At 52.0% G+C, this 13714-nt stretch overlaps 2 protein-coding genes across 2 annotated transcripts; one reads left to right on the forward strand and one right to left on the reverse strand.

Annotated features, from left to right (window-relative positions):
• The first annotated feature begins 587 nt into the window (after positions 1-587).
• On the forward strand, positions 588-5410 carry MAPK7 (mitogen-activated protein kinase 7). Its single transcript, XM_007941481.1, has 6 exons — positions 588-819; positions 1825-1990; positions 2635-3713; positions 3818-4452; positions 4986-5119; positions 5257-5410. The coding sequence occupies exons 1-6, from the start codon at positions 588-590 to the stop codon at positions 5408-5410; spliced, it is 2400 nt and encodes a 799-aa protein (XP_007939672.1).
• Positions 5411-6586: 1176 nt separating this feature from the next.
• MFAP4 (microfibril associated protein 4) lies at positions 6587-9147 on the reverse strand. Its single transcript, XM_007941482.2, has 6 exons — positions 9142-9147; positions 8778-8856; positions 8303-8457; positions 7507-7603; positions 7224-7406; positions 6587-6834 (listed from the first exon to the last, which is right to left on the reverse strand). The coding sequence occupies exons 1-6, from the start codon at positions 9145-9147 to the stop codon at positions 6587-6589; spliced, it is 768 nt and encodes a 255-aa protein (XP_007939673.1).
• Positions 9148-13714: the final 4567 nt, after the last annotated feature.

Raw genomic sequence — 13714 nt, forward strand, 5'->3', positions numbered from 1 at the left:
GACTGCGACACGCGGACGCGCAACGAGGAGGCGTGGCTTCATCGATAGGCAGTTTCTGATTGGACGCAGCAACCAGAAGGGGTAGGACCCTTCGCAGAGGCCGCCCATCGATTGGTTAGAGGCTGGAGGGGCCTTGGTCTTGAGGGCGGGACGGGGGACTGGCAGGGCAGAGCGGGACGCTGAGGTGGTTGTGGAGACCCTTGAATAAGCAAGTGAGCGATTCTGCTGGGGGCGAGGGGTCGGGGAGCCCCGGGAACATCCAAACGCCCTGGGCGGCGTCACAACGAGACTCCATTTGGTGAGTGTAGACCTGAGAGAAACCCAAGTGCCCCGCCCCTTTTTTCTCAGACGGAGACTGGTGGCCCCTCCCCCACTGATGACCCTGCGAGTAACCCTTGACCCTGAGCCCTGGGCACTGCCTCGCAGATGCAGCGTGCCTGCCACGTGTCTGCCGCTTCTTTTGCACCTTACCCGGCCCCATTAGCTTAGGGAACTTAAAAATTCATACCCCTGCTGCCCTCGACTGCAGAGAGGAAACCGAGGCCGAGGATTGGCCCCCTCCTCATCTGCGACTCCACACAGACGCCATGGCAGAGCCCCTCAAGGAGGAAGACGGCGAGGATGGCTCCGGGGAACCCCCAGGGCAGGTGAAGGCCACATCCGCCAACTCTGCAGCCTCGGTGGCCGCCAAGAACCTGGCACTGCTAAAAGCCCGCTCCTTCGATGTGACCTTTGACGTGGGCGAGGAGTACGAGATCATCGAGACCATAGGCAATGGGGCCTATGGGGTAGTGTCCTCTGCTCGCCGCCGCCTCACGGGTGAGCCGGGTCCCGAGGCAAAGAGCCCTTCTCCTTTCTCTTCTCATCCCACCTTTTTGATTTCCCTGGACGGGAGTGCCATGAATCTCTCACAGGAACGGCTACTGGATCCCAGAGAGAGTGAATTCCCTGCTCAGGTTCACATAACTAGGAAGGAAAGCTGGAATTCTGGTTCAATTCAATATTGATTAAGTGCCTGCGGGCCAGGCTTCATGTTAGGCACAGTTCTCTGAAACTCTGGTCTGGTGGTTTTGCCTTCATTGTCAGCCTGCTTTTTGGAATATAGCCAGAGAGAAATGTATTCTGGAGTTAGAGACTGGCAGGTAGATGGTGGTGAGACGATAGTGAAATCTGAGGTGGAGAGAGAATGTAGGGAGATAGATTGAGCACAAGTATTTAACGTCTTAATGCTAGTGTCTTAATGTTAACGGAGCTCTGGTAGCATAGTGCCTAAGGCATTTGACTGCTAACCAGAAGGCTGGCGGTTCAAACCCACCAGCCACTTCTCGGAAGGAAGATTGGGCAATCTACTTCTGTAGTGATACCGCCTTGGAAACCCAACGAGGGGTTGCTATGAGTCGGTTTGGACTCAACGGCACATAACAACAACAATAAAAAAATGCTGGTGTCTTAATGCTAATGCACTCTGGTGGTGTAGTGCTTAAGGCATTGACTGCTAACCAGAAGGCTAGTGGTTCAAACCCACCAGCTGCTCCTTGGAAGGAAGATTGGGCAATCTACTTCCATAGAGATACTGCCTCGGAAACCCAAGGAGGGGTTCTGAGTTGAATCAACTTGATGGCAGTGAGTTTGGTTTTAATGCTAGCACTAACTAGCTGTGCATCCTGCCTCATAAAGAAGTTGTGAAGGTTGAATTTATTAGCGTTTCCAAAATTGCTAGCATAGGGCTTGGAATGCAGTATGTACAGGTACTCAGTACGTGGTAGCTGTTGTTAATTTGTACCCTCATCCTCTGATGTTTACTTGCCTTTTCCCTGCTCTCAGGCCAGCAAGTGGCCATCAAGAAGATCCCTAATGCTTTTGATGTGGTGACCAATGCCAAACGAACACTGAGAGAGCTGAAGATCCTCAAACACTTCAAACATGACAATATCATTGCCATCAAGGACATCCTGAGGCCCATGGTGCCCTATGGAGAGTTCAAGTCTGTGTAAGGAGCAGGGCTGGGAGAGGGAGGCAGAGTTGGGACCTTTTCTGAAGGCTGGTACCATGTTGCTGAAGTTCTGAAAGGGCAGCTGAAATGTAAAGGCAGGCTGAGAAAATTGCTGTGATACCAGGACAAATGCTCCTTTATGGAGTTTCTAAAGCAATTATTATTCCTTAAGAAGAGTATAAACTTTACAACGTTATAGAAACTTAGTATACTTGGTCAAGGGTAGCAGATAAATGACATTCATCCTACCACTGCTAATTATGCATAGCAGACATCACTAATCAATCACAGAATACTTTGCTGCAGAATTTGGACTTGACTTCCCCTCCGTTTTCATCATAGTTCTTCAAGCAGCCATTACCAAATAATGGAGACACCAGACTAAACCTATTGGTCAGCACTATTTAGTCATAATCTATCTTTATCTGATAGGAAACTAAGTCCAGAGAAACAAAGTGATTTAACCAAGGTTAAGGCAAAGTTGTAGAGAAACTAGAACCTGTGCTTGTCTTCCATACCATGCTGTGGGTTTCTGTGGGGCAGGGGTAAATTACGTGTTTGGAGTCAGATTAAAGCATTGAGGCTGGGGCGGGTCACTGGAAGGTGGGAGGGCCACCCATCCTTCTCTCCATCTCTTACAGCTATGTGGTCCTGGACTTGATGGAGAGTGACCTGCATCAGATCATCCACTCTTCACAGCCACTCACACTGGAGCACGTGCGCTATTTCCTGTACCAGCTGCTTCGAGGCCTGAAGTACATGCACTCGGCTCAAGTAATCCACCGTGATCTCAAACCCTCGAACTTGTTAGTGAATGAGAACTGTGAACTCAAGATCGGGGACTTTGGCATGGCCCGTGGCCTGTGTACCTCACCTGCTGAACACCAGTACTTCATGACTGAGTATGTGGCCACACGCTGGTACCGGGCCCCTGAACTCATGCTGTCATTGCATGAGTACACACAGGCTATTGACCTGTGGTCTGTGGGCTGCATCTTTGGTGAGATGCTGGCCCGGCGCCAGCTTTTTCCAGGTAAAAACTATGTTCACCAGCTACAGCTGATCATGATGGTGTTGGGTACCCCATCACCAGCTGTGATTCAGGCTGTGGGAGCCGAGAGGGTACGGGCTTATATTCAGAGTTTGCCACCACGCCAGCCTGTGCCCTGGGAGACAGTGTACCCAGGTGCTGACCGCCAGGCCCTCTCATTGCTGGGCCGCATGTTGCGTTTTGAACCTGGCTCCCGTATCTCAGCAGCTGCTGCCTTGCGCCACCCTTTCCTGGCCAAGTACCATGACCCTGATGATGAGCCTGACTGTGCCCCACCCTTTGACTTTGCCTTTGACCGTGAAGCCCTTACCCGAGAGCGCATTAAGGAGGCCATTGTGGCTGAGATTGAGGACTTCCATGCCCGGCGTGAGGGTATCCGCCAGCAGATCCGCTTCCAGCCTTCTTTGCAGCCTGTAGCCAGTAAGCCTGGCTGTCCAGATGTTGAGATGCCCAGTCCCTGGGCACCTGGTGGGGACTGTGCCATGGAGTCACCCCCACCAGCCCCACCACCGTGTCCTGGCCCTGCACCTGACACCATTGATCTGACTGCCCCGCCACCTCTGCCTGCTGGTGAGCTGGCCCCTCCAAAGAGAGAAGGTGCCATCTCAGACAACACCAAGGCAGCTCTGAAAGCTGCTCTCTTGAAATCCCTGCGGAACCGGCTCAAAGGTGTCTTATGGATGGAGTGGTTGGCCTGGGAGTGGGGTGGGAGTGAGACTCCAGGCTTAGGCTAGGCTCCTTGCTCTTATGTTCCCCATCTGACTTCCCCACAGATGGCCCCAGTGCCCCTCTGGAGGCCCCTGAGCCTCGAAAGCCAGTGACAGCCCAGGAGCGGCAGCGGGAACGAGAAGAGAAGAGGCGGCGGCGGCAGGAGCGTGCTAAGGAGCGAGAGAAGCGACGGCAGGAGCGGGAGCGAAAGGAGCGGGGGGCTGGGGCCGCTGGGGTTCCCTCCACTGACCCTCTGGCTGGGCTTGTGCTCAGTGACAATGACCGCAGCCTGCTAGAGCGTTGGACTCGCATGGCTCGGCCACCAGCACCAGCACTTCCCCCAGCCCAGCCCACCAGTCCTCCCCCTGGGCCTGTATCCCAATCCACTTGTCCTCCACCTCAGCCTACAGGCTCTGCCCCTGGTCCTGCACCCCAACCTGCCTGTCCACCCCCTGACCCTGCTCCTCACCCAGCCAGCCCTGGGCCCATCCCTGGCCCTCCTCCGCTCCAGACCACCTCCAGCCTTCTCGTCCCCCAGCCACTTGTGCCACCCCCTGGGCTGCCTGGCCCCAGCACCCTGGGAGTTGTACCTTACTTCCCATCTGGCCCACCCCCTCCAGATCCTGGGGGTGCCCCTCAACTCTCCACCTCAGAGTCACCTGATGTCAACCTGGTGACCCAGCAGCTGTCCAAGTCACAGGTGGGAGGAGAGGCACAGGTGTTGGGCCCAGGGAAAATAGGTTCTATTCTGTGGGGGCTGGTGGTGTAATGGGTAAGGCATTTGGCTGCTAATCAGAAGGTCAGCAGTTTAAACCCACCAGTCACTTGTTGGGAGGAACATGAGGCAATTTCCTTCTGTATAGATTTATAACCTAAGAAATCCAGTAAGGGTCTCTATAAGTCGGAATCAACTCGATGGCAGTGGATTGATGTTTGGTTTTGGTGGGGGCAGGTGGAAGGGAGAGGCTTTGGCATGTCCTTGTTTCATAAAAATTATGAGGCAGGAGGGCTCTGTCACTCCAACCTTGTCCCCTTGTTTGTAGAGGGAGCATGGTGCCTGTGTGTGAGGTGTTGTAAGTAAGCCACTGCTGGGAAAGTGCTGTGCCTAGAAGTGGGCACCCAGCAAGCCCCATTTCCTCATGACACTGGTATTCTCATTCCTGGGCTTCTCAGGTGCACCTGCAATCTGCTTTTGTGACATCAGAATTGTAATCTCATCCTCATTCCCTGCAGGTGGAAGACCCCCTGCCCCCTGTGTTCTCAGGCACTCCAAAAGGAAGTGGGGCTGGCTATGGTGTTGGTTTTGACCTGGAGGAGTTCTTGAACCAATCTTTCGATATCGGCATGGCTGATGGACCCCAGGATGGGTAAGGGCAGAGATGTCTACACTGAGTTCCTGGAAGGGGTTATGGGGAGGGGACCCTGGTACAGGAGGCACTCCCCCATGGAATGGGTACAGTGCCAGCCTAGGATGACAGCTCCCTTCCTGCCCCTTGCCATGCAGCCAGGCGGACTCAGCCTCTTTGTCAGCTTCCCTGCTTGCTGACTGGCTGGAGGGTCATGGCATGAACCCTGCTGACATCGAGTCACTGCAGCGTGAGATACAGATGGACTCCCCAATGCTGCTGGCTGACCTATCTGACCTCCAGGAGCCCTGAGGCCCCCAGCCTGTGCCTTGCTGGAATGGACCCACGGAAGCATTTTCCAAGTGCTGGAGCCCTGGGCCAGCAGGTGAGGCTTGGCCTGGATTCTGCAGATTCATCTCAGACTCACACTGCAGCCTTAAGCAGCCACTGAGCCACCACCGAGCCATGGCAGGATCGGGGGACTCCTACTGCCCTGAGTGATCTTTTCAGTATTGTATTTTATTATCGTTTTTACTTTTACACTATCTTTTTGTCATCAAAACAAGGCTTATGAAATATAAGGATCCTTCAACATCTGATTGTAGATTTATGGGGTTGGGGGCAGGATATGATCAGTAGGGAAGCCAGGTCTCTACAAGCAAATGCATTTGAGAGCATGATAGCCAAAGCCAGTTTATTCAGGTCCTGCAGGTTTATTGAGTCTGTCCACGCCCATACCCACAGAGATTGTCTCTGTTCCCTTGCATTGGCAAATCTGGGCCTGGACTGGGGCATGGTACCATGTATTTATACCTTCGTAACTGGTGGCTGTTTCAGGGTAGCATGCAGTAGCTGTGGTGAAATACAGTTTTGGCATTGAGCTTTAGGGGCTGGGACAGGTAGGTGGGGGAAGCTAAGTATGATAGTGATAAGGGGTTTGGCAACCATAGTGCTCACCATAGGAGGATAGGTTGTAGAAGGGAGACCAGAGGCTGGAGATCTCAGAATAGCCAGAGGGAGTCTTGGGTGTGGCAGCAGTGGCCACGCATAGGTGGCCTGGCACATACCATGGGCACTGGTCTGACTGTGCCAGCTCAGTCTGGTATCCAGTGGCTCAGGTGGAGGAATCTGCAGTCAGGAAGCTGGCTGAAGGTGAACACAAATGCTTGCAGCCTGGAGAGTGACTTCTGGTGCTTAGCTAGAAGAGTTGAGAAGGGCAAAGGCAGCTACAAGTTTGGTGGAGCCCAGCCAGGTCTAGGTTGGGGTGACTGGGCCTTAGAAAAGGCCTGGGAAACTGCTGGTTTATGGACTCAAGGTAGAGGAGCAGAGGCTTGGCTTGGAGCCAGATGCCCTGAGTGTGGGAAGGGGTCAATTGTAGCAGAGGGCCACAAGGTCCTATATGAATTTGGTGCTAGGGGCAGAGTAATCAACATGGCAGGGGCTCTGGGGTGGTAGAGGGGGAGATGGGGGTCTTTGGGAGCCCAGCCCTCAGGCCCGGCGGATTTTCATCTCAGTGCGCTTGAGGGAGTAGTAGAAGCCCTTCCACTGGGCCCAGTTGATGCCATTGGCGTAGGAAAGGTGGGAGCCACCCAGGTAGAAACCATTGAGGTTGGCAAAGTGGCAGCTGCGGAACCAGAAGGCCCCGGAGGAAAGGGCTGCACAGTTCTGCACAAAGAGGTCCTGGTCTCGGTCGAAGGTAGAGAACTTCTGGCCACTGTGGTAGGACAGGGAGTCGCCTGCAGTGGGAAGGAAGGATGGGGCTGCTGAGGTGGGAAGCTGAGCCCTGAGCTGGCAGGGAGAGAGATGACAGCAGTAATGTGTGACATTGATGAAGGCATCACATGGCAGCCTGGTGGGATGGGGGCACCTCCCCAAGCCAGATGTTGGGTAGATTTGCTTCTGTAGTGAAGAGAAACAGCTGCTCTTCACAGTGGGTCCACTGGAGCAAAGCCAGACATACTTCCCCCCAGGGTTGAGGCTAAGCTGGTCGGGAGTCAGCTGTGGCCCTTCCAAGCCCAGGGTGGGCAAAGGGGGCCAAAAAGGGGTCATGGATCCAACTGGGCAGTGTCAGCCCCTGCCTTCCTGCAACCCCTGATTCCTCCTTAGGCTGACAGGAGGGCAATACCTGCCCCGCCGTCCTCAAAGCCTGCCACATAGAGAGTGTAGCCATCCTCCTCAGCACTGACTGCGTTGGGGGAGATGGAGAAGTCGATGTACTTGGCAAACGCTGTGTTGTTCTCAAAGTCCTCCAAGTCCACACGCAGCTCGTACTTCTGCTTCAGCGTCAGGAGGTGGAGGTTCTGCAGTCCTGGGGGAAAGAAATGGCAGTTGGTCAGCAAGGACCTGGGTCTGGGCAGCCTCCCCCTCCCCACCCCCTGCCCCTCACCAGTGGCTTGTCTCTGGCTTACCTAGCCAGTACTCTCCATCTGCACGTCCAAAGCCCAGTTTGTAGTCATTCCAGCCCCGAAAGAAACTCACTGAACCATTGAATCGCTTCTGGAAAACCTAGAGCAGAGAGGACTAGGGACTGGACCAATGGTGGGTCTAGTGGTCAGGGGCTTTACCCTGCCCTGGCCCTCAACCCTGTAATGCTGAAGCATTAAAGCTTAAAAGACGGAATCAGATATCTAGAACATTGGACCACTGTAGAGCAGCTACTGAGTGCTGGGCACCCAGTTGGATTCTTTTCTCATGAGAGGCAAGCAGGGAAGGGGTTTAGAGGATGCATTCCAGAGTTCAGATGCCTGAGTGAGTTCTGGTACTGGTTGTGTGGCTTTGGGCAAGTTACTTCACCTCTCTGGGCCTCCTTGCCAGGTTTACTCTAAGGACTCAATGCATTAACCCACCTTCAGCATTCAGTTTCTGCTGGCTGCTCACAAACTATTATCTCCAGTTTACAGATGAAGAGGCTGAGACTCAAAGGGGAAGTTCAGGGCCACACACACAAAAAAACAAAAAACCAAACTCACTGCCATTGAGTTGGATGGCAACTCATAGGGAACCCTCTTTGGGTTTCCAAGGTGGTGTCACTACAGAAGTAGATTGCCCAGCCTTCCTTCTGAGGAGTGGCTGGTGGGTTTGCACCGCCAGCCTTCTGGTTAGGAGTCAAATGCCTTAGGCTCTATGCCGCCAGAGCTCCCACACAGCTGGGGTTAATACAAGGTTTGTTTGAACCAGTTGTATGAGCTCAAACCCCCAACTTACCGTCCACTTTCCACCCTCGGTGGTCATGTCACAGAAGACAGGCACGGGCACACTGGGGCCAGAGGGGTAGATGAGGTACACACCATCTGCTTGGTAGCCCTGGGCATAGATGTCATCACAGTCCAGGGGCTGCTGAAGGCAGGACTTCTCCAGAGCTGGCATGGGGTGGAGGGGTGGGGTGGTGCGTGTGCAATGGGGATAGTGAGGGGAGAGGGACTAGGGTATTACAGACCATTCAGCACCTAGCAGTCTGCCTCAGTTCCCTGGGGTGGGGTACTCTGTTACAAGAAATCGCAAGAAGTCAGGGACCCTTAAAGATCTCTCCATCCACTTGCCCTATTTTATAGAGGAGGGACTGGAGTCCTGGGGTGCTGGGGTTCAACTCTGAGGCCTGACCCCAGGAATGGTGGCTTGGAGCAGCCCTCTTTGCCCAGCCTGCTTGTATGCTGCATTTGAGAACATGGGGGCTACTTACCATCTCCCCGGATCCCGGAGGCTTGGGGAACACAGTGAGTGGTGGAGAGGAGAAGCAGCAGCGGCAGGGCCAGGAGGGCCTGCGGGGGAAAGGCATGGTCACTGTAGCCCTCAAACCTGAGACCCCTGCTTTTCTTGTGTTTACCCCAGCACACATCCCACCCTGCTGGAACCTCTCTGCCTGGCCTTCAACCCCGTTCCTTCTGCCAAGTAACTCTTGGACAGGCTCAGCACCTTCAAAATACGCATCCTTCTTGGAATAAGGGATCCCCTGGCTCTTCATAGTCCCCTCTTGATCAAGGGTACTCTCCCCCTTGAGTGGGCTCTGTCCCTGTGCCATGGGAGCCCCACCCTGGGCCCCTTACCGTCATCTTGTCTGTTCACTGCAGGGCGGCTGGGTGTCTGCAGCCCAGACTGCAGCGGCCCAGAGTTATGTGCTGGGTCCTGGCCAGCCTCCCCAACCCCGCCCTGTGGCTGCAGAGCCCCTCTCCCCCTCCTCCGACACTGAACTGGCATCAGCTTACACTCTTGAGTGGGGACAGGGCCAGGGGACCACCTGTGTCTCATTAGGCCTGTCAGAGGCAGAGCTCAGCAGACAGTTCACTCCCTGTTGGCTTGGTGCCCTGGATCCCTGGTCACCAACCCCCAACCCCACCTCCCACCCCACCCCCTCTGACCTGTGGCCCTTCCCAGCTGGCCTCAGCCTGGCTTCTGCTTCCTGATGCCCCCTCCTCCCACATGTCTGCTTATTTCCTCACCTCCTGTAACCTATGTTTCATTAGCCATTTGGTGCAGAGGCTGAGGGGTAATAGGGGTGCGCCTGAGTTCTGGGAGGGGGGGCCGCTGGATGGTGGGGAGCTTCAGAGCTCCTGATGGGACTTGGCTGGGCCATGAGGGAGGCAGCAGGAACCAGGCAGTCTCCTGGTGGGGCGGAGACATAGCTGAGCCATGAGCACAAGCCTTTGGGAGTCCAGCTCTCTGTCTGCTCAAGCTCTCTTCTGGCCCCTTTCCTCCGGCCCCAGCAGCCCCTCCTTTCCCCTCCCACAGAGTTCCCTGGCATCTATCACTGGCTCCTTGCTCTCTCCCCTTCCCCCTAGCACAGGGCCTCTTTTGTTTCTCCTCACCCCTCCTTCCACACCCTTCACTTTGCCCCCCACCCCAACCCAGCCGTACTCCCCCTCAGGTCCTCCCTGGGCCCCTCTCAAGCAGTTTTCCATTTCCTCAGCTCTGAAACCCGCCATCCAGCCTGCATCCCCAGGTTTTGTTACCTCTGCCCCCAGCCACTGCTTGATGCCCCTCGATTTGATCTCTGTCTCCCGTTTGCTTACTGTTGAGGCCTTTTCATGATTCTCTCTGACAGTCTCTCCCCTCTGTCCATTATCCCTCAGAAGGATATTTCTAGATGGCTGTTTCTGAGAATGCCACCCCCTGTTCTAACCTTTCAGTGTCTGAGACTAAGTTTCTCACCTTGGACTTGAGAGGAATTTCAAGTCTGGTCCTGGCCAGAATTTCTTACTCTTTGGCTCATGAACTATAATTTAGCCTCCTAGACTTTTTGTCACTTAAATCTCCATGCCTTTACCTACGTACCCGTGTGTGCTTGTCTGTTTTTTCTACATGACTGGGTGCCAGTGGGTAGGGTCTGGACCTCTCATTTCTGCATGCTCAGCACCCACCACAGAACCTTGACTGAGTGTGTTACAGTAAACACATGGATTCACTGAACACATATCTTTTGAGTATCTGTTGGCTGCTGTCATGTTGACCCTTACTCATGATGATCCCATGCTCAACAGATTGAAATACTGCTGAGTCCTCCACTGTCTTCATGATCAGTAGCAGATCAGGCCCTTGTGATCCAGTGGGTTTTTATTAACTAATTTTCAGAAGTCAATTGCCAGGTCTTTCTTCCTAGTCCATCTTAGTTTGGCAGCTGCTGAAGCCTGTTCAGCATCAAGCAACAGGCAAGCCTCCACTGACAGATGGAGCTGCACATGAGGTTCATTGGATGGGAATGAAACCTGCATGGAAGCTGAGAATTCTACCACTGACCCACCATTGTCACCTACTAAGTGCTATCTATATATGTTGTACTAGCTGCTTGGAATATATCTGCCTTTAAGGAGTGGCTTTGGATGATTGTTGCAAGGGTAGTTTGTATTAGGAAAGGATGTTAATTGAATGGAAGAACAAATTAAGTACTCCAACTTACCAAAAAGCCAAACTCACTTCCGTTGAGTTGGATCCAACTCATAGCGACCCCTCCTTGGGTTTCCGAGGCAGTATCAGTACAGAAGTAGATAGCCCAACCTTCCTTCCAAGGAGTTATTGGTGGGTTTGAACCACTAGCCTTCTGGTTAGCAGTCAAATGTCTTAGGCACTACACCACCAGAGCTCCCAATACTCAGGCACAAAATTAGAAAGGAACTTTGGCTTAAGCCCTCTTGCCCCACTCCTAAGTCCATAAGCTCCTTGAAAGAACCCTAGTCATTGTTTTTATTTGGTTCTGCAGTTGTTAAGAGCTGTCACTGTTCATAGTTATATCCTTTCTGGGGGTTCTGGTGACCTTCAACATGATATCCTTGCCTAGAAAAGAGACAGTTAACTGCTTCTCAGTACCCATCCTCACCTTATTCCTGAATAGTGAAACTGGGATCCTGGTTTTTAGCAGGGCTTAGTACCTCCCTTATAGCTAGGTGAGGTTACATGGCTGAAGTTTATCCAATATGATACAAGCAGAAGTGTGACAGTAGGTGGCCAGTCGTCTTCATCTTGCCCCCTGTTGTGCTTCTGCAGTTCTAGCCAACACCTTGAATAGTAAGAAGAAAGGCTTCATAGAAGTTGGGAGGGGTAGACACAAGAGCTGGGTCCCTATGACTTTGTGGAGCTCCATCACCTTACCCGCTGATGGTTCTTTTATGTGCAAGAGAAAGAAATTTCTCTGGAAAGAAACATACCTAGTTTAAGCTTCTGCTGTTCTTGTTCATGTTGTATGCTGCTGAATCTAATCCTATTACATTTCTCCTTTTGGCCAATACCAATTAATTTTAGCACAAGGCTAGAAAAAGGAAAATAATGAAGAATCAGTGGTCAGAACAAATAGTAAAAGGTACCAAAGACTTCCGGAGAAGAAATAACTAATAAACGTTGTTATTGTTATGTGCCATCATGTTGTTTCTGACTCATAGCAACCGTATGTACAATAGAACTAAACACTGCCTGGTCCTGTGCCAGGCTCATGATCCCTACTATACCTGAGCCCATCGTGGTAGCCACTGTGTCAGTCCATCTCATTGAAGGCCTTCCCCTCTTTTGTTGACCCTCCACTTTACCTCATGTCATCCTTCTCCAGAGAATGGTCCCTTCTGACAACATGACCAAAGTAGGTGAAATGAAGTCTGGCTGTTCTCTCTTCTGAGGAACATTCTTGCTGCACTTCTTCCAGGACAGATTTGTTGCTAATAAACAACAAAGCCAATCAAAGCCATATCTTACCTATTAAATTAATTTCTTAAAAGTTAGTATGTGTGGGTATTTTCAGGCATTTTTTCTGCATGTGTTTGGGAATTAGTTTAACTCTTTTGGGAAAGAAATGTGATCCATTCCAGCAGTAAATAATTCCTCTTTGAATATACTATATGAAGCATATTGTAAGGGCAACATATGTTATTTACAGGTATTACTTAGTAAACATTGTGTTGGCTGTCCTGTGTGGGAAACTTTCCCTTCTTTGGGGGGGTTTCCTTCTAACTGGAATGCTGCTGCTCATTCTCCCAGGCTTCCATGCACTTGGGTTGAAAGACATAATCTTATTTTAGCCAGTCAGATGCATTGTGCTAGGTATCAGGAGCCAGTGATTTGAGAATTCCTACACAGGGAATCCATTCATGGGTGGGTGGGTGCAGTGAGATGTGGTACCACTAGTATCTAGGCTCTGGGGTCTTTGGCTCATTGGTGGGAATGTTGTAAGCTCAGTGGTTGCTTGTAAGCAGTCTGTAGCCATGGGCAGGGCCAGCAGTGTGGCCTTAGTAGACCAGCCCTGAGCGATACTGACGTTGGCTTGGTTCTCAGTCCTCATGGTGACTAGTTTGCTATACCCATTAGTGCTATAACCAGGGGTCTCTCTATTTACAATCTTTTTGATGAAGAGCCCTGACTATTGTGCAGGAAGATGTTTATATCTGTGTCCTTTTATTACCAGCAATAGGCCGTGACTCTGGCTGACTTTGTTGGAAGACTTCAGGGGATTCTGAGAACTGCTGCGTGCTGCAGAATTGATTGGATAGGGAAGAGGCAGGAGCTGAGGCTGGGAAGCAGGCTCTCACTGGTAGTCTTATATTAGGGACAGTCTGGCCAGAGGATGCTCAGATGGACATGCCCATGCCTCTATCTGTTCAAGATTTAAGTTCCAGGGAAAGAACATTTTGCTTAGGTCATTTTTCCCACCCTTTTGGCAGGGGAAGGAGTCCCTGGGTGGTGGAAATATTTAATGTGCTTGGCTGCTAAGTGAAAGCTTGGCATTTTGAGTCCACCTTAGAAGAAAGGCCTGGTGATCTACTTCTGAAAAACTATATGAGAACCATATGGGCCACAGTTCTCCTCTGATACATGGAATCACCATGAGTCTAAACGGACTTGATGGCAACTGGTTTTGTTGGCAAGAGGAATGTGCTGGGCATCTTTTATTTGCCTCTCCCCTCAACTTTTTTCTGCATTGCTCTATGGAGCAGGAGGCTTACCCATTTGGGCCCCATTTATGGGCTTCCTTGCCCGATGACTTCTAATTGGATTCAGCCAGTGAGGAGCCCATGCAGGAAAGAAGATGGAAGGAGAGTGAAGTCAGGATGTTTATTCCCCTTCTTGTTGAATCCTGCAGGCTGGCCTACTCCTCCACCAGAAGGCTCACATCCTATAGGTGACCCTTCCACACAAAAGCAG

Source organism: Orycteropus afer, unplaced genomic scaffold (assembly GCF_000298275.1).
Source record: "Orycteropus afer afer isolate SDZICR_OR568_19922 unplaced genomic scaffold, OryAfe1.0 scaffold00080, whole genome shotgun sequence".
NCBI lineage: Eukaryota > Metazoa > Chordata > Mammalia > Tubulidentata > Orycteropodidae > Orycteropus > Orycteropus afer.